The following is a 21,351-nucleotide window of genomic DNA, read 5'->3' on the forward strand; positions in this document are numbered from 1 at the left end:
GAGCAGTCCCTGGCTGCATGAGACAGTGCCACAATAACATTGCACAGAGGAGTGATGTTCAGGAAAGACCATTAAAGTGGGCAACTCGTGCCCTAGAGTACAGAAGGACAGCTCGGAGACATATTTTCACACTTGGAATGAACTGTCTCGAAATAATAAGAGGGAATTCTCCACAGTATAACATCGTTATAATGACCATCAGATCAGCAGCTACCATAAACACCAAGTAGCGAGTAGTGCAAGGGTATACACCACAGTTTCGCTGCGAAAGGATTGTAATCACCAGAACATTTACTGTGGGAGACAAATGGGAAAAGAAGCACTGAATTATTGAACAGAAATAGCCCCTACCTGTTCCAAAGAGCAACAATAAGATTTTACCACCAAAATCCTGTGCAAATGTGACTGGAAGTGATTGGGGGTGAGTGAGTTTGAATTTTCAGACTTTCATACCCACCTCAGATTGTCCTCCAGCCCAGTCACTCTCAAGATTCTGGAGTTTGGGCAGATACTGAGCTCATAGCCCCTTCTCTGAGAGCAGAAGGAATTCTATGATTTTGTTTGATTGCAAGGTAAGGCACAGAACCCCATTAGAAAACTCAATCCCAACTCAGTCACAGGATTATCTTTTCCTTTTAATATTGTGTCAGACTTTGCTCAGATCATCCATTAACCTTCAAAATTCTTGATCAACCAGGCCTCATTTACATAATGCAACCACAAATAGGTCAGCAGGTCTGGCAACATCTGTGGGAAAGACCACAGAGTTAACGTCTCAGGTCCAGTGACCCTTCTTCAGAACTAACCTGCCTGATCTCTCCTCATACCTTGAAGCCATAACAAACTGGAACAGATGACACAACACTGGGCCCAGAAAATGCTGCAGCAGCAGTGAAGTTGGGAGTCTCTGTCAGTGTAGAATTTTACCCAGAATGCTGCTCAGTGAATTACTATCACTATCCCGGTGTCTGGGATAAGGCTGATCAGTCAGTGAGCTGGAGATGTTATTGTTCAAATGGTAAAACCAGAGAGCAGATCAGCAGCAGATTAAAACAAATTCAATTGTTATACCGCCATACCTGCGATGCCAGTTAAAGCAAGGATGCATTTTTCTGTGCGAGGTGATCTGTCCCTTCAGGCAGCTGACAAGCTCCTTGTTTGAGACTCTGAGCTGATGCATTCCCAGAGACGCTGCCTTATACTGTGTGGAAGCTCCTTGGGGAGATCGAGGTGACAGCATTGCTCGGCTTTGCTGCTGTTTTTCACATTTCTGGGAATGAACAAACCCATTACAATAACAAGTGTAATCCTGATTACAGAGGGGGGTTACATGATAATGTAATAACAAAAGCAGAATCTGGAATCTGCCAGCAATAACGCTGTCCACTCAAACACCATGAGCCCCATCCTGAGATCACACCCTATTTCATGATGTGAAGGTGCTGGTGTTGGACTGGGGTGGACACGTTCAAACTGTTGGACTAGAACCTGGTGTTGTGTGATTTTTGACAGTTTATTTCAACTGATGCTGCATCGAGACAGTTAATTCGAAGTGTGAAAATATGTCTCCGAGCTGTCCTTCTGTACTCCAAGGCACAAGCTGCCCACTTTACACAAGAACATTTCACTCACTGATTGAAATGTGATTCTTCTCACACACTGAAGGGTCCCAAGGTGGAAGATGAGGCGTTCTTCCTCCAGGCATGGGGTGGTGAGGGAGTGGCAATAGAGGAGGCCCAGGACCTGCATGTTCTCAGCAGACTGTGAGAGGGAATTGAAATGTTCGGCCACGGGATGAACCCTTCTACCCTATGGCATCAATGTGGACTTCACCAATTTCCTCATTTCTCCTTACCCCAGTTCCAACCTACCAGCTCAGCACCGCCCTCATGACCAGCCAATCTTCCTTCCCCCTGTTCACTCCACCCTCCTCTCCGACCTATCAGCTTTACCCACACCTCCATCCACCTACTGCCCTCTCAGCTACCTTCTCCCTAGCCTCACCCCTCTCCCATTTATCTCTCCACACCTGAGGCTCCCAATCTCATTCCTGATGAAGGGCTTTTGCCCAAAACGTCAATTTTCTTGCTCCTCAGATACAGCCAACATCTCTCTAATCTTGACTCTAATCTCCAGCATCTGCAGTACCCACTTCAGCCGAGTTCCTCCTCAAAAATGTTCAATAATTCCAACCGGAATGTTATGAATGAATGTGCCCAGCTGTCCCCCAATACTGAAGCAGTCAAATCAGTACAAACATGAGGCAGTAGCAATATACACAGTCCCTTCGTCATCAGGAAACATGTTACAATACCCTTTAACTACTGTATTTAATTACATATAATCCTGTTTGACCCCTTAAGTCCTGAATCCCTTGATGATTTACACATTCTCTCTATCTCTCACTCTCTCTCTCTGGATGATCAACTGGTCTCTGGTTGGTCAGCTGGTCTCAGGATGATCAGCTGCACTCTGGTTGGCCAGCTGGTCTCTGGTTGATCAGCTGGTCTCAGGATGATCAGCTGGTCTCTGGGGGATCAGCTGGTCTCTGGTTGATCAGATGTTCTCTGGTTGGTCAGCTGGTCTATGGTTGGTCAGCTCGTCTCTGTGTGATCAGCTGGTCTCTGCCCCTTGTTGCGCTGGTCTCCTTGGAACGCCTCCAGAGGATTTGAGAAATCCATCTGCAGGTGGACCCTGTTTTTGTTCCTTTCTCGATGGTTCTCAGAATGCTGACTATGTTAATAGTCTGGGACATTATCAGGCGTTTGGATGGCTTGTTCCTGTTGGTTTTGTTGTGTCGCAGGCCCCAGTGCCTTTCTCTCCAGGCCCTCCTTTGTTTGATGGGTAAGTTGTTGGGGATATGTCTGTCCGTGTGCATCGATGTTTTAGCAGACAAGGGGCCTGCTACATTTCCCCTTCCCACACTGTACTTCGCCCTCTCCCCACACTCTCCTTCCAACCATCCCACAATCTCCTTCTCCCTACCCCACACTCTCCTGTCTCCCCCTCACTGCCCTCTCATATCTCCCCCTCTCCACACTCTCCTTTCTCCCCACTCCCCACACTCTCCTGTCTCACCTCTCACAACACACTCTTTCCCCTCCCAGCTTGCTCTCTCTTCCCCACAATGTCCCCTCCCTGTGGGGAAGAGAGCCCCCTCCCCCTGCTGTCTGTCTCCCCTCCCCCATGTTCTCTTTATCCCAGCATCCATGTTCGCTCTCTCCCCCAAGTTTTCTTTCCCCCCGCTCTTTCTCCCATCCGCCCAGCCTCGTAATGCCTTGCTTCCCCTGAAAATGTTTACTCCCTCCCTCAAATTTATGCCCCCCTCCCTCCCTCCCTAACTAAATCATATAAGGAGTGGGTGGGAGAGCCGTGCTGTTGGACAATGTGTTGGCGGCAGAGTGAGCCGTAAGGCTCTGTCTCGGGTGGTTTAAGAGAGCAACGACTAAGTAAAAAGTCTAGGGAAGCTCCAGGAAAGTCATTTTAACACTTCATTTCAGTCTGACAGCAGCTGAGATGGCAGTTAGGGCAGGAATCCCCTGTGGCCATTCCCCTCGCAAACAAGTATCCCTGTTGGGGGCATGTGAAGGATAGGGTTACTCTATAGGGGAACGAAGCAGTGTCCTGGTCAGTGGCAATCCCACTGGCTCTGGGGCAAAGCGGGAAAGGGGAAAGGGAAACAGGATCTTAGTGATAGCACACCCGATAGTTAGGGGGACAGAGACAGAGGATTCTGTGGGTGCTGATGGGAATCCAGGATGGTGTGTTGTCTCCCAGGCACCAAGGTCCAGGATGTCTCAGAGTCACTGCAGAACATTCTCAAAGTGGAGAATGAGCAGCCATAAGTCATTGTTCACGTTGGCACAAATGACAGAGGTAGAAATAGGGATGAGGCTCAGCTGCGTGATTATAGAGAGCACGGAAAAGCATTAAAAAATAGGAGCTTGTTGGTGATAATTTCCTGATTACTTCCAATGCCACGTGCTGATGAGGGGAAGGACAAGGGGACACAGCAGATGGATGTGTTGCTAAAGAATTGGTGCAAGGGGCAGGGATAGAGATTCTGAGATAATTGGGATCTTTTCTGGGGCAGAAGTGACCTGTCCAAGAGGGATGGGTTGCATCTGAACCGGAAGGGGACCAATATCTTGGTGGCCAGGTTTGCTCATGCTCCAAGGGAGGGTTTAAACTAGATTGGCAGGGGGGTGGGATCCTCAACAGCAGGGAGGCAAGTGTGAGGCTCAAGGAGATACAGTAATCAGAAAGAGGTAACTGAAGAGACAGGTCAGACTGGAACGTGACAGGGAGCGAGGAATACCTAGAGGATTAAATTGCATCTACTTCCATCCAAGAGGGCTGACAGGGAAGGCTGATAAACTCAGGGAGTGGATAGGTACGTGGGACTGGGAGATTGTACCCGTTACAAAAACATGGCTAAGGGAGGGACAGGACTGGCAGATTAATGTACCAGGGTACTGGTGCTTTAGGTGGGACAGAGGGGGTGGATGGAGGGAGGGGGAGTTCATTTTTGATTTAGGTGAGTGTCAAAACAGTAATCAGAGATGAAATAACTGAAGGGTCATCCAGTTCGGCTTTGTGGATGGAGCTAAGAAATAAGGGGATGGTGATGTTATTGGAGTTGAACGATAGGACCCCAAACAGTCAACGGAATTAGAGGAACAAATATGCAGGGAGACTGGGGAGACTTCCAGGAGCAATCGGGTTGACGTAGATTTTAATTTCCGATCGTAGACTGGGAATGCCATAGCGTTAAGGGCTGAGATGGGGTGGGATTTGTTAAGTACGATCAGGAAGGTTTCCCCAAGCAGTATATCGACGGTTCTGCTCAGGAAGGGACATACCTCGACCTCCTCTTGGGAAATAGGGCAGGACGGGTCACAGTGGGGACGCAGAACATAGAGCAGTGGGGGAGCACTTTGTGACCAGTGTCAATGGTTCTATTCATTTCACAATGGTTATGGAGAGGGATCAAACTTGCCCACAGGTTCAAGTTCTGAATTGGGCGAAGGTGAAGTCTGATAGAATTAGACAGGAACTTACACGGGTTGACTGGAGCAGTTTGTTTGCAGGTTCAGGGATCTCCGGCAAGTGGGAGGCCTTTAAAAGGGAGATTGCTGGTGTGTATGTTCCTGTGAGGGTGAAAAGCATGGTTGGCAGGAATAGGGACCCTTGAATGATAAGTGATATTGAGGCTTTCACCAGAAAATTGTAGGCGTGTCTCAGGTAGCGGCAGCTGGGATCTGGGGAACCAGTATATAGGTACATAGGAGGTACAGGAGTTTACTGGAAAGAAACCAGCAGGGCTAAAAGAGAGTACGAGAAAGCCTGGATGAGTTAATTAGGTCAAGTTCGAAAATGTACTTTAAGTGTATTAAAGGGAAAAGACTAACTCGAGAGAGAGAATAGGGCACCTCAAGGAACAAAGTGGACATGTCTGTGTTGAACCGCAGGAGATGGGCGAGGTCCTCAATGAATATTTCTCCTCTGTGTTTAACATAGACAAAGACATGAAGACTTGGGAATTTGTGGGGGTTCATGGTGATGCCTTGCGGACAGTCCATATCTCAGTAGACAAAGAGTTAGATGTATTAGAAAGTATGAAAGTTGATAACTGTCCTGAACCTGACCAGTTTTATATATATATATATATATATATATATATATATATATAAAATTGCAGGGGCCCTGGCTGACATTTTCGCATCGTTGTTAGCTATGGGTGAGGTCCTTGAGGACTGGGGGTAGCGAATATTGTGCCATTATTCAAGAAGGGCTGCAAAGATGAATGTGTAACCTATGGACTAGAAAGTCTAACATCTGGGGTGGGTAAGTTATTTGAGAAGATTCTGAGGGATAAGAAATACATGCATTTGGAAAATCAGGGTTTGATTTGGAGTAGTGAGCACGGCGTTGTGAATGGGAGACCGTGCCTCACAGATTTGTTAGAGCTCTTTGATGAATACAACAGGAAACTTGACAAGGGCAGAAGACGTAATCCATATGGATTTCAGGAAGGCCTTTGATAAGGTTCCACAAAGGAGGGTGCTCTGGAAGATTCGATCGTATGGAATCCAGGGGGAGCTGGATACACAATTGGCTTGGTGGCAGGAAGCAGAGGGTAATAGTGGAAGGATGCTTGTCAGACTGGAATGCCTCAGGGGTCGGAGCTGGGCCCATTGCTGTTTGTTATCGATATCAATGTTTTGGATGAGAACGTACAAGGGCATGATTAGCAAGTTTACTGATGACACTAAAACAGGCAGATTCATGGACAGTGAGGACAGAAATTGCAGCAGGACCTTGATCAGCTGGGAAGGTGGGCTGAGAAATGGCAAATGGAGTTTAATATTGATAACGATGAGATCTTGCCTTTTGGAAAATCAAATCATGGGAGGAGTTTCATAGTGGATGGTAGGGTCTTAAGGAGTGTAGTGGGAGAGAGGGACCTTGGAGTTGATGTGCACAGTTCTCCCTAAGTGGAGTCCTAGTTAGACAGGGCAGGGAAGAAGGCTTTTGGCACACTGGCCTTCATCAGTCAGGGCACTGAGTATAGAGTTTCGGAAGTTATGCTGCAGTTATACAGGACGTTGGTGAGGCCACACTTGGAGTATTGTGTTCAGTTTTGCTCACCTTGCTATTGGAAGGATGTTATTAAACTCGAAAGAGTGCAGAAGAAATTTACAAGGATGTTGCCTGGACTCAAAGGTGTGAGTTTTCGGGAGAGGTTGGACAAGCTAAAACTTTAAAGCATTGCAGACTGGGGGGGGTGAGCTTGTAGTGATGTATAAGATCATGATCAGCATGGATTGGGTCAATGCACACAGTCTCATTTTCGTAGGATTGGGGAATTGAGGACTGGATGGCATCAGTTTAAGGTTCATGGGGAAAGAATAAAAGGGAACCTGAGGGATGACATTTTTTAAACAGAGCGTGGTACGCATATGGAGTGAGCTGCCAGCAGAGTGGGGCTGTACAGTGGCTCAGTGGTTAGCACTGCTCCCTCACAGCGTGAGGGACCGGTTTCGATTCCCTACTTGGGCGACTGTCTGTGTGGAGTTTGCCCATTATCCCCGTGTCTGCATGGGTTTCCTCCCACAGTCCAAAGATGTGCAAGTCAGGTCAATTGGCCATGCTAAATTGCCCATCACGATAGGTCCACTAGTCAGAGGGAGATGGGTCTGGGAGGGTTACACTTCGGTGGGTCGGTGTGGACTTGTCGGGCTGAAGGGCCTGTTTGCTCGCTGAAAGGAATCTAATCTTTAAAAAAAAGTAGTTGAGGCAGGTACGTTAACAACATTTGAAATGTATTTGGACAAATACATGGATAGGAAAGGATTAGAAGGATGATTTGGAGATGCCGGTGTTGGACTGGCAAGTACAAAGTTAAAAATCACACAACATGGGTTATAGTCCAACAGGTTTATTTGGAAGCACTAGCTTTCAGAGCGCTTCTCCTCCATCAGATGGTTGTGGAGTACAGGCTTGGAGGACTCAGAATTCATAGCAAAAGTTTCCAATGTGGTGGAACTGAAATTATACATTGAAAAATACCTTGATTGTTTGTTAAGTCTCTCATCTGTTAGAATGACCATGTTCGTTTCACTTTTTTCATATGTAAATTGCAAAACATTTTTAAAAGTTACATTCTCAGGTGAACTTTAACAATTGGTGTCAGCCCAGATAATGTATTGAAGGTGTTAGCACTCCTGTGTGCTGATGTCTGTGCCATAATTCTATTGATTCTAATCTAAAAACTGAATTAACAGAATCTTACATGGATTCATGCAGGTTTTAGCAAAGTACAATGTAACTCTGCAAGTACAAATTCACCCCACCAACTTATATGTGTATGTGTGCATGTGTGTGCCTGGGGGGGTGCACACATATGAGTGTGGGAGTGTGTGTGTAGGAGTGTGTGCATGCATCTGTGTGTGTGCGTGTGTCTGCATGTAGGAGTGTGTGTGTGTAGGAGTGTCTGTGCATGTTTACTTTAGTTTAGAAGGGTATGAGTCTGGATTAGAGTGGTGCTGGCAAAGCACCGCAGGGCAGGCAGCATCCGAGGAGCAGGAAAATCGATGTTTCGGGTAAAAGCCCTTCATGAGGAAGATATGAGCCAAGCGCAGGATAATGGGGTTCGCGGGGATGAATATTTTGATTGGCATGGACCAATTTGGGCCAAAGGCCCTGTCTCCGTGCTGTCAGACTCCATGATTCAATGTATTGAATTTGAGAAAAAGAACCAGTTAATTGGAAAACATTAAGGCCAGCAGCATGAACCATCTGTCACAGCTGCAGCACGTGAGGTGGAGGTTGAAAAATACACACTCCCTTGGCTCGGGGAAGAGTCGTTGGATAATTTGCACTAGGAGGACGTCAAAAATTAAAGGATTGGATTGTCTGATATTGGTCAGTGCTCAGAGACAGGAGAATATGATTACGAGTGAGGTATAAACAGGGACCCAGACAGCCGGAGTACAGGAGCCTCATTCTTTGGCAAGAGAGACTTGACTGTGATACCAGAGGAACAGCAAACCAATCAAGTGGGAGAAACTAAAAGCAATGGAATTGTAGTCCGGGGATCACAGGGATCGACGTTTTCTGCAGCACAGAAGTCCAGGAGGCTGTGTTCCTCCAGCTGTCGTGTTGCTATGGTCTGGCGATGGAGGAGCGCCTCATCTTCCGCCTAGGAACCCTCCAACCACAAGGGATGAACTCAGATTTCTACAGTTTCCTCATTTCCTCTCCCCCCACCTATTCTCAGTCCCAACCCTCGAACTCAGCACCACCTTCCTAATCTGCAATCTTCTTCCTGACCTCTCCGCCCCCAACCCCACTCTGGTCTATCACCCTCACCTTAACCTCCTTCCACCTATCGCATTTCCAACGCCCCTCCCCCAAGTCCCTCCTCCCTACCTTTTATCTTAGCCTGCTTGGCACACTTTCCTCATTCCTGAAGAAGGGCTCATGCCTGAAACATCGATTCTCCTGCTCCTTGGATGCTGCCTGACCTGCTGCGCTTTTCAGGCAACACATTTTCAGCTCTGATCTCCAGCGTCTGCAGTCCTCACTTTCTTCGCAAAGAAAATGGTGATATTTTTTCTCGGTATTGAATGTCAAATGCATTCATATATAAATATATATAAAACAAGAATAAAATGCTGAGCCTTGCAATAAAAGCAACATGGCTTCCACTCTGCTGGCTGCCAGTTACAGTGATTTATGATCACAGCACGTTTCTGTCCGAATGCAGTCTTTCTCCATGGTGGCCTTCTGCAATTTATTAAAAAAGCTTCAGTTTATATCCAGCCTCTCAGGTAATAATTTATGAAACACTTGGTACAGCCGTACCTTCATCAATCATTTATTTTCTTTCATCAGGCACAGTCACATTATTTAATTTGAAATCCACACTGACTCTCCTTAAACAGACCCACCTTCCCCAAATGGGGATGGTTATTCCAAGTGTGCACAGCCCTGGTGTTAACCTGACCTGCCTGTATTCTTTGCAATGTACTCCTGTACTATTGAGAAAGGTGTCCCATTCTCCAGTTTGTATGGTGGGGCAGGAGAACTGGGTTGAGCTGCAGTTTGTGGTTTTATGAAGCAGAAAAGAAAAATTCAAAATTTTTTCTATCTTAAAAAGAGGAAAGCATGGAATTGTCCAGAGTTTGCTGGCACTTTGGGAGATTGGAAAGGATACAAAGAAAACCAGCAAAGAAATATTGAGAGATTAATAGGAAGGGAAACCTTTCTAGAAGTATCAGAAGTTTTCGCAAGTGCATCTATAGATGGTTAAAAAGGAAAGGAGTTAAGAAAGTGAACGATGGTCCATCAAAAAGTGAAGCTGGGGAAAGAAGGAGGTGGGAAGGGAATTGGACAATCATTTTGCCTTCAGCAAAAGCAGCAATTGGTGGAAGAACTCAGCAGGTCTGGCAGCATCTGTGGAGAGAAAGCAGAGTTAACAGTAGCGTGGAGAAGGTGGTATGTAAATGCTGGTCTTCGTTTTAGAGAGAAACGTTCGATCCCAGAAATAGTCATAAACCAGGAAATGTCATGGAGGGAGGAATTAAAGATATTTCCAATAAAGATATTTGGAATTGTGGACTGAAAATCCCCAGGATCCAGATGAACACCAACATTTATATTGCATGCTCTTGTGAAGTTTACATGGTGGCTTTGCCCTAAATTGAGATTCTTGCAAATGGTCCTGATGAGCGCAAAGTGAAAACCTTCAACAAACCATGACATTTTTCACCAACAAATGTAAACATTATCGAATAATGTCGAGCGAGGTGCAAAATAAATGCAGAAACTCTGCCCTGCTGGAAAGCTGAAGTGAGAAGCAGAAATCCCGGAGAAACTCAGTGGGACTTGGAAGAAGAGTCATCCTGGATTCAAAACAATAACTCTGTCTCAAACTATTTCCACCCACATTTACCAGGAACCCCAACAGCTGCGGGGAGTGGGTAATAAGAAACATAGATGTAGTCGACAAAATATTTGTACATGCTCACAAAACGTCACAGTGGCTGGCCGTGCCAAGCTCAGTGCACCCACCAACACAAATTTGGATTCACGGTCGGACAGAAATTACAGCAGAAAGTCTCGACGGATACGAGTTGAAGTTAGCAAAAGCACCAATGTTTCCACATGACTAAGTTAATGAACTGAAATTTACAGCTGTGCTTTTGGTGTTCCTTCATGTGTTTAAGCTGCAAACCAAACCAGCCACACTCAGTGATCAAACTCCATTTTAATTATTGTCTTTAAAAAATAAACATGCTTTTTGGACATGTTCTGCTCCATTGCAGGTGGGTCTTGAACCTGAACCTTCCAATGCATGACCACTGCCCTGAATCCCCTCGCTGGCACGGTGGCTAATAGCGAGAAAGATCAGCCTATCACCAGAAGCTTCGTCCTTTATGTTGGTGGGGGAGGGGAATGGAGACAACTGGCTGAGTGTAACTGTACCTTAAGAGAAATCTTCCAAAAGGTGACAATGTTAATTGTTTACAGAGGCTGCTCCGTATTGGCAGCATTCTCGGAGAAAGTGAGGACTGCTGATGCTGAAGATCCCATTGAGAGTGTGGTGCTGGAAAACCACAACAGATCAGGCAGCATCCGAAGAGCAGGAGAATCAAAATTTCGGGCATAAGCCCTGCTGCCTTTGCAGCATTCCCTCCTGTTCACCAGTGCTTTCACTCAATGACAGCAGCTGAACACTCTTTTAATGGTGAAACAAGCAGACCCATGGAGCACAGCAAGCTCACACGCACAACAATTCGTTATGTACTGAGAGAATGGGTTTAACTTTCTTCATCTGGAGAAATACTTGTCTACTTCTGGAAGAGGTCTCTGTGTCTTTTCATCCAATCCCAGTAACTTCCACCAGCTCCCCCACCCCTCCCCATCCCAGTAACTTCCACCAGCTCCCCCACCCCTCCCCATCCCAGTAACTTCCATCAGCTCTCCCACCCCTCCCCATTCCAGTAACTTCCACCAGTTCTCCCTCCCCTCCCCATCCCAGTAACTTCCATCAACTCTCCCACCCCTCCCCATCCCAGTAACTTCCACCAGCTCTCCCATCGCTCCCAATCCCAATACCTTCCACCAGTTCTCTCCTACACTCCTAACTCCCTCATGTTCACATTTATTCCTCCGCTGTCTGTCTCTGTGTCTGTCTTTCTCACTCACACACACACACTCCCGCTCTCATTGTCCCTCTCTCACACTCCCACTCTCATAGTCTCTCTCTCTCACACTCCCTCTCTCACACTCCCTCTCTCTCACTCCCTCTCTCACACTCCCTCTCTCTCACTCCCTCTCTCTCACTCCCTCTCTCTCACTCCCTCTCTCTCACTCCCTCTCTCTCACTCCCTCTCTCACACTCCCTCTCTCACACTCCCTCTCTCACACTCCCTCTCTCACACTCCCTCTCTCTCACTCCTTCTCTCACACTCCCTCTCTCACACTCCCTCTCTCACACTCCCTCTCTCACACTCCCTCTCTCACACTCCCTCTCTCACACTCCCTCTCTCACACTCCCTCTCTCACACTCCCTCTCTCACACTCCTTCTCTCACACTCCCTCTCTCACACTCCCTCTCTCACACTCCCTCTCTCACACTCCCTCTCTCACACTCCCTCTCTCACACTCCCTCTCTCACACTCCCTCTCTCACACTCCCTCTCTCACACTCCCTCTCTCTCACTCCTTCTCTCTCACTCCTTCTCTCTCACTCCCTCTCTCTCACTCCCTCTCTCTCACTCCCTCTCTCACACTCCCTCTCTCACACTCCCTCTCTCACACTCCCTCTCTCACACTCCCTCTCTCCCACTCCCTCTCTCACACTCTGGAGCCACCATCAAGGTATGTGAGTGAGGTGCTGTTCTGCTTGAATTCCTTGTCCAGGAGAGAAGGGTTTCTGCAGAAAATGGCCACAATCTGGTCAAAGATCTTTCTCCGAGTCTCCGGCACTGGGAAGAAGGTGAAGCCAAAGAAGCCGATCAACAGGAAGGTGAAGATAAGGAAAAAGAATGGAGCACAGAGCTCATGGCAATGGGAAAGAGGAAGAGAGAGACTTACATTGCAGTTTCACCTGTCACCACCCAAGAAACTTCTTCCTTTCCATTTCCTCTCAGGCATCAAGGTGCACAAGCTGCAACAACTTCGAGATCCCCATGGCCTTCTGGAACCTTCCTCCCCTCCTGTTTCCTCTGACTCCATTCCCTAGCCCAGCCCCACCTCCCTGTCATGGTATTCACCATCCGTCCTGACCTTCCACTCCCTGAGGCTGAACGGCCTCTACCCTGTAAAGCTCTCTGTTTTATCCCTGTGATGGGCTCATCCTCACCCTGAGCAATTTTTCCTTTGACTCCTCTCACTTTCTTCAGGTCAGACGGGTTGCCAGGGGAACCCACATTAGCCCCAGTTCCTTCTGCTGCTTTGTGGGTTGTGTGGAACATTGCTTGTTCCGCTCCTGTTCCTGACCCTACCCATTATTCTTTCTCCGTTATATCGACGGTAGCATCGGCACTGCTTCCCTCTCCCGTCTGTGGGACAACAGAAGTTTATTGTTCCTTGGTTTTATTGAGGAGAGCTCATAAGGGCGGAGGGGCTGAAGTGTGTAGTTTAATAGTGGAAGGGGAGTGGCAAGTTCTCCCAGTTCAGGTTATTTCAAGATTGTTTTAGCTGGAGGCAATCACAAGATGTGAGAGTTCAGGGGAGTTGCAAGCTTCAGGAAAGGATTCCTCTGTCTTTATCTGAAATCTCTCTCTGGGTGTGGTTCCCTCCAGCCTGTAAGAATCTGTGTTTGAATTTATCTTTTTGCCAAGGGGTATTTTATGGAATGCAACAGTCTCGGAACAGTTAATTAATAATAATTACTGCATCTGGTCGGATATAAGTTCTGAAGTCCATTTTCTTTTGCTCATGTTTCAACTGGAGTATTTAAATAAATTCTGTTTAAAGCCGAGTGGTTTGAACAGCTGCATCACATCTATAACACACACTTCACATCTTCCTTTAAAATAGGAAAAGGTTAGGGTCTAGGCTACATTTTCAGATATTTTGAGGGGCTCTGGCCTGGTCCATGACAGCTTAGGATTGGAAACATTTATTGATTTCGCTTCCAATTTCCACCAGACTCTGACCTTCACTTCATCCATCTCTGACTCCTCCCTTCCCTTCCTTGACATCTCTGTATCCATTTGTGGGGATAGACTGGGCACCAATATACACTATAAACCCACCGCACAGCTCCCTGCGCTATACATCCTCACATCCTGCTTCCTGTGAAGACTCCATCCCATTCTCCCAGTCCCTCCGTTTCCGTCACATTTGTTCCAAAGAGGCTGACTTCGACAAGGGAGTCTCCAAAGTGTCCACCTGCTTCCTAGGCAGAGGATTCCCTGGCACTGTTGTTGACAGGACTCTCAGACAGATCCCATCCATCTCCCACACTTCAGCCCTCATCCCCCTCTCCTCCCTCCTGCGTGAGTGAGAGGATCCCCCTTGTTCTCACCGACCATCCCACCACCCTCCACATTCAGAGGATCAGTAGCTGGCATTTCCACCCCCTCCAGCAAGATGTCACCACCAGACACGCAATCCACTTCCCTCTCTTGTCAGCCTTCCACAGGGACCGTTCCCTCTGGGAAACCCTGGGCTGCTCTTCCTTCACTACCAACACCCCACCCCACAGCCTCACCACACCTTCCCCCTGCCTAAGGTGTAATACCTGTCCTTTTACCTCCTTTCTCCTCAGTATCCAAGGCCCCAAACATACCTTCTAGGTGAAGCACTTCACTCAGTCTAGTCTACTGTATTCACTGCTGACAGTGTGTTCTCCTGTATATTGGGGAAACAAAGCGTAGACTGGGCTCCTGCTTTGCAGAACACCTACGTTCTGCCCAACAAAAAGATGCTGAGCTTCCAATTGCCTGCCACGTCTCCACCCCACCCTGTTCGCTGGCCAACATCTCTGTCTCAGGCTTGCTGCAGTGCTCCAGCGAAGCTCTGAGCAAGCTGGAATAACAGCGCTTCCTCTTCCACCCAGGAACTCCACAGCTTTCTGGACTTGGTATTGAGTTCAACAACTTTAGAGCTTAAGCTCTCCCAAGTCCTTACCCTCACCGCTACACTCCGGGCCGTGTTCTCAATAGTCTACTAGTATACAGAACCCACTGTTACCAACTAACAGTCCCCATTAACAGCTATTCACCCTCCGAGCTAGATCCTTATCCACTCCTTTGATGCGAATACCTCACTTGCTCTACCCACCAACTTTGTTTGGATCAACAATATCCGCATGGTCACCGGCCACTTCATTTGTTTAGCCACGTTCTCAAATGAATTGAAAAACACTTCTCCATCTGTCTCATAGAATTTACACAGTGCTTGGACATATTTAAACAAATACCCATCTGCCCTTTGGCTACAATGGGCTTGCTCATGATCACTATCCCGCTCACGCAACCACCCTTCTACCTCCACCCCAACCCTTTTAAGTTGACTTGCCCCTCTGCTAACTTCTGAGTTGAAATTCTCTCCCCCTTTCTCTTTTCTCTTCTTTTAATTGCAATTCACACTGTTGCATTTCCTTTTCATGTTCAAGCTGCATTTGAATTCTAGCCATTTCCAAAGATTTCAGTGGCATTCCCAGCAATGTTAAATGTCGAGCTATTGCTGCAATCAGCTCCCCTTTTCTCACAGACCCTGACAACCCCAACTCCAACTTGTCTGCCAACCCCAACTCCAGCTTGTCTGCCAACCCCAACTCCAGCTTGTTTACAAACCCCAATTCCAACTTGTCGACAAACCCCGACTTGTCTACAAACCCCAACTCCACCTTGTCAACAAACCTCAACTCTAGCTTGTCAACTAACCCCAACTCCAACTTGTTACAAACCCCAACTCCAACTTTTCTGCAAACCCCAACTCCACCTTGTCTGCCAACCCCAACTCCACCTTGTCTGCCAACCCCAACTCCACCTTGTCTGCCAACCCCAACTCCAGCTTGTCTACAAACCACAACTCCAGCTTGTCTACAAACCCCAATTCCATCTTGTCTGCCAACCGCAACTCCAGCTTGTCTACAAACCACAACTCCAGCTTGTCTACAAATCCTAACTCCACCTTGTCTGCCAACCCCAACTCCAGCTTGTCTGCCAACCCCAACTCCAGCTTATCTACAAATCCCAACTCCAGCTTATCTACAAACCCCAACTCCAGCTTGTCTGCCAACCCCAACTCCAGCTTGTCTACAAACCCCAACTCCAGCTTGTCTACAAACCCCAACTCCATCTTTTCTGCCAACCCCAACTCCAGCCTGTCTAGATTTAAACACTACAGTTAAAATACAAACAAAATAAAGAGAAATTTAGAATAACTCGACTATTGGAAAATTTAACTGAATAATAAGTGGGGTACCTATTACTAATAAACTGTTCCAATGAGGTAACATCCCATAAACACACCGCTTGGCAAAACGGCCAATTCAGGCCCAGATTCTTAAATACAGTTCTTCAATCCTGGTGGAACAAAACATCAAAAGATATCCCAGAAAAAGTACCAGCTCGGCATCATTCACTGAAGCTCCCAACTCTTCCGGGACCCCAGATAGCTTCTGACTGCTCCAGCTAAAATATAAACGAGAAAGTCTGGTCTGTGAGAGCTGGCCACTCCCATTGAAGCTGCTTCCATTGTTCCAACCTTTAAAAGTAACAGAAAGGCCTCCTACCTTATTTACTGGAGCCATCTCCAGGAGCCAGTTTGGCACCTCTGCCTTTACAACCTCTCTTCAAAAAAACACAGGATATAATAACGTTTGAAAGTAAAGTGACAGCGTTGTCACAGGTGGGGATGAAGGGGGATCCTTGGTAAATGTGCTGCATTAAGTCATAGAGTCATAGAGGTCTTTGGCCATCACATTTGCGCCAGTCAGAAACGACCACCTATCTATTCTAATCCCATTTTCCAGCACTTGGCCCATAGCCCTTTGTGCCTTGACAACACATGTGCTTATCAAAATAACTCTTCAATGTTGTGAGTGTGTCTGTCTCTACAGGCGGAAAGTTCCAGATTCCCACCTCCATCTGGGTGAAAAGGTTTTTTCTCTCACATCTCCTCTAAACATGCTGCCCTTTAACTTAAATTGACACCGCACCCCCTCCTCTCCAGGCACTGCTCTATCCATCAAGGGGAAATGTTCCTTCCTGTCTATGCTGTCTATGCTCCTGATGATTGGAAATGTCTCATCGATGTCTCTTCTCAATCACCTCTGCTCCTGTGGAAGAGCACCCCAGTCTGTTCGATCGTTTTACATACCTCCGGGAAAGGTCTATGAACACCACCAAAACCTGATGGCTATGTCCTGCCACTTCCCTCCTGAACACCTCCATTGAATCTGTATCCATCATCATCTGAGGCAGTACACCCAGAGGCAAACAATTAGCTGCAGGATTGACCTTTTCCCATGTCTCCATTGCTTCTTTCACCAAATGTTTAAAATCGATGTCGATGTGTTTGTCATCTGTGGGAACATTATTTATTCATTGCCAACTGTGTCTGGAACACCCATGTTTTGTGTACCCATATGACACCAGGTGACACCAAAATGGGAGGTGTCGTGGACAGCGAAGAAGGTCACCTCAGAGTACAATGGGATCTTGATCAGATGGACCAATGGGCTGAGGAGCAGCATATGGAGCTTAATTTAGATAAATGTGAGGTGCTGCATTTTGGAAAAATAAATCTTAGCAGGACTTACACATTTATTGGTAAGGTCTGAGGAAGTGTTGGTGAACAAGAGACCTTGGAATGCAGGTTCATACCTCTTTGAATGTAGAGTCACAAGTAGATAGGATAGTGAAGATGGCGTTTGGTATGCTTTCCTTGATTGGTCAGAATATTGAGTATGAGAGTTGGGAGGTCATGTTGCAGCTGTACAGGACATTGATTTGGCCACTGGTGGAATATTGTGTGCAATTCTGATCTTGTGAAACTTGAAAACATTCAGAAAAGATTTAAAAGGATGGTGCCAGGGTTGAAGGATTTGAGGTACATGGAGAAGCTGAACAGGAAGGGGCTGTTTTCCTTGGAGCATCAGAAGCTGAGGGTGACCTTATAGAGTTTATAAAATCATGAGGGGCATGGATAGGATAAATAGACAAAGTGTGGGAGTCCAAAACTAGAGGACATAGGTTTAGGATGAGAATGGAAAGATATAAAAGCGACCGAAGGGGCATCTGTTTCACGCAGAGGGTGGTACGTGTATGGAATGAGCTGCCAGAGGAAGTGGTGGAGCTGGTGCAGTTGTAACATTTAAAAAGCATTTGGATGGGTATATGAATAGGAAGGGTTTGGAAGGATATGGGCTGGGTATTGGCAAATGGTATTAGATTGATTTGGGATATCTGGTTGGCATGGACGATTTGGACCAAAGGGTCTGTTTCTGTGTCGTACATCTCCATGACTCTATGACTCATTCATCCCACAACTATTTTTTTTTAAATTCTGTTTGAAGAACAATCTCCCTCTCTCGATTCTATTCACCCAACTGAAGTTCCTCAGGGTTTACCCATATGAATGAATCTGCTCTTCACTCTCTTTCTTTGTGACCCTCTGACCAAACTGAACCAATTGATAATTGCTACTACCTCAGAGGTTTCAAATTCCCCAGGTCTCTGCTCACCTCTGAAGGGGAGGTTTTGAATCTTTTCAAATGGGAAAGGACCTGATGCAAAGTTTCAAGGCAAGTGGGGAGTATTCCATTACATTACTATGTTTTGCCTTGCAGATGTTAGACAGGCTTTGGGGAGCCAAGAGGTGAGTTACTGAGTGCAGTATTCCAAGCTTCTGACTTGCTGTAGGCAGTATGTGTCCACCTACAGCACATGGACTGTAGGGATGAAGAAAGCAGCCCATCCTCCACCTTCTGGAGAATAACTAGGGACAGGAAATAAATGCTGCTGCACCCAGAGACACCTTCATCCCACCAGGTGCTAAAAAAAGCCACAGCATTTATGTGGCTGGTTTAGTTAAGTTTCTAGTCAATGGCTCCAGGACGTTGCTGGTGGGGAAATCAGTGACTGTACTCTCAGTGAACGTCCCCATTGAATTATGCCAACACTAGATCACTCTATGTACTGACAATTAAACTCCCCGATTATAATTTCTAATTTGGGTTTGTTCTTACTACCCATTGTTGATTTGCTTCAGAAGATATCTTTTTTAGATTTGTCGAACATGGACTATTCTATTAATATGCAGATTTGGACGAATGATTGTAACTGGAGAGAAGGGATAGGGTTAACTGGTCAGGACATGTCCTGCTCATGTACACATTCCCTTTACAGTTTTTGATTTCATTACTTTTATTTGTAGTTATAATTAAGCTCATTAACTTGGGAATTGATTTTCTGATCTGATGAATTCTGCCTCCTATAAATAATGGAAGTTTTCTTAATTTCTCAAAGAGAGAACTGGCTAATCCCTGACCAGAATCAGCAAAATAACTGTAATTTACAAAAGGGAAACTATGTCTCTTAGTTTTATGGTCAAGCTGAAGATTCTGTGGGCGATCACTGATATACAGAGGATTTACTACCCGGTCTTAGCTGCTGTTGGTGTCCCGGGTAAGTTACACGCGAAGGATGATGTCTTAAGAAGTGGAGTATAACCATATGTGTTATCTTAATTATTGTGACACTTTTCTTTGATCTGCCTTGCGTTTCAGCAATGACCAGCCATCAATAAGAATTCCGTTTTTCAATAAGAATTCATTAACAACATACCATTTGTGAGGGGAAGATACAGTCCCTGCTTTTCCTGCAATTAACCCCTTTCCTTCAGAACATTACTGCTGAATGCAGGTCTTAATCGCTCAGTTGGCATGAGAGAGCAGATCATCAAGCAAGTGTTATGCCCTCTGACTGAGGGAGCTGATTGTTCACGTTGTTTCTGTAACTCCTTCCCAGGGATGTTCAAAGCAGATGTTGTTGTAACAGCTATTGTAACAGTTTCTCATTGTCCCATTCATCCCAGGAAACAGTCTATTCGAGGGTCATCACTGCTTCTGTACGGGTGTGACAAGTTATTCTTTTTGATTCGTTCAATGCATGAGCAGCTGTGAAAGTGGTGAATTTTACATTGGTTCACATGGCTTTCTGATTTTTGTTTGGCTGCACAGTTATCATTGCCTTTGACTGCAGTTTTTCCATTCTCTGACAAGCACCACATTTAGAATCCATCCAGATTAGAATGTTAATAGCAAATTTGTGAAAAAGTTTCAGTTTGATGGAAGAACATGGGATACCCATTAAGAATGAGTTTCAATATTGCACTTTAAATAAAGCAATAAAAAGCATTTCTTCATTATACCTGAGCAATAAATGAATTTATTTATCTTCTTCTTTCAAGTTAATGTGATTGCAATAACGATCCTGGTTCGGGGGAAATGTGGTCTTTCCAAATGTGTCACTCATTACCTGGTGGCTATGGCAACGGCAGATCTACTGGTCATTATCTTCGATCTGATACTACGACAAATTCCTATCACATATCGGGATGAGTTTCTTTTCCTACATTATGTCACCTTGTGCAACATCCACGCTATTCTGCTTTATGCAGCCACAGACTGCTCTGTCTGGTTCACGGTCACGTTCACCTTTGATCGGTTTGTGGCCATATGTTGCCAAAAGCTGAGAAGTAAACATTGCACCAAGAAAACAGCGGGTGTGGTTTTAGGATCAGTGACTGTGCTGAGTTGTTTGAAGAACATTGTCTGGTATTTCATGTATTCCCATCGATATTGGCTTTCTAATAGTCCATGGTTTTGTCGAGTACATCCAAATGTAAGTGCATCGATTACCTGGACTATTGTTGAATTAATGCATTACATCATAACACCATTCATTCCATTTATTTTGATTCTACTGTTAAACACATTGACAGTCAGAAACATTATATTAGCCAACAGAGCTCGCAGGAGACTCCGGGCTCAGACGACTGGGGACAGTGTCAGTGACCCAGAGATGGGGAGTCGGAGGAAATCCATGATTATGTTATTTATTATATCTGGCAATTTCATCACGTTATGGGTGGTGTTCATTGCTTATTCCATACTGAAACGATTTGATTACTTGGGATATCCAGTTTCTCTGCCAACATTTGTTAGCGAGATTGGCTTCATGCTCCAGCTCCTGAGCTGCTGCACAAACACCTTTATTTATGCAGTTACCCAGAGGAAATTCAGAGAAGAGATGAAAAATGGAATAATATATCCCTTCACAATGTTTATCAAAATAATTTGATGATGTTTACTTGCCAATGTTTGAAACCCTAAATATATATTTTCTCTGGATTAAGATTCCAATCTAAGATCCCAGGTTTTATGTCTGCTTGAACTGAAAAATGTGTTGCTGGAAAAGCGCAGCAGGTCAGGCAGCATCCAAGGAGCAGGAGAATCGACGTTTCGGGCATAAGCCCTTCTTCAGGAATGAGGAAGGTGTGCCAAGCAGGCTAAGATAAAAGGTAGGGAGGAGGGACTTGGGGGAGTGGCGTTGGGAATGCAATAGGTGGAAGGAGGTGAAGGTGAGGGTGATAGGCCAGAGAGGGGGTGGGGCCGGAGAGGTCGGGAAGAAGATTGCAGGTCAAGAAGGCGGTGCTGAGTCGGAGGGTTGGGACTGAGATAAGATGGGGGGAGGGGAAATGAGGAAGCTGGAGAAATCTGCATTCATCCCTTGTGGTTGGAGGGTTCCTAGGCAGAAGATGAGGCGCTCTCCTCCAGGCGTCGTGTTGCCATGGTTTGGCGATGGAGGAAGCCAAGGAC

The 21,351-nt window shown here is 46.1% G+C and overlaps 1 protein-coding gene across 1 annotated transcript; it reads left to right on the forward strand.

Annotated features, from left to right (window-relative positions):
* Window positions 1-19,034: 19,034 nt before the first annotated feature.
* Window positions 19,035-20,833, forward strand: LOC148136932 (putative G protein-coupled receptor 139). The gene is made up of 2 exons (XM_087982925.1): window positions 19,035-19,156; window positions 19,941-20,833. Exons 1-2 carry the CDS (start codon window positions 19,060-19,062, stop codon window positions 20,831-20,833), a joined length of 990 nt encoding a protein of 329 aa, XP_087839051.1. The 5' UTR covers window positions 19,035-19,059.
* The last annotated feature ends 518 nt before the right edge of the window (window positions 20,834-21,351 follow it).

This window comes from Chiloscyllium plagiosum, unplaced genomic scaffold (assembly GCF_037043375.1).
Source record: "Chiloscyllium plagiosum isolate Xiang-an unplaced genomic scaffold, Cpla_swu_hap1 HiC_scaffold_44, whole genome shotgun sequence".
NCBI lineage: Eukaryota > Metazoa > Chordata > Chondrichthyes > Orectolobiformes > Hemiscylliidae > Chiloscyllium > Chiloscyllium plagiosum.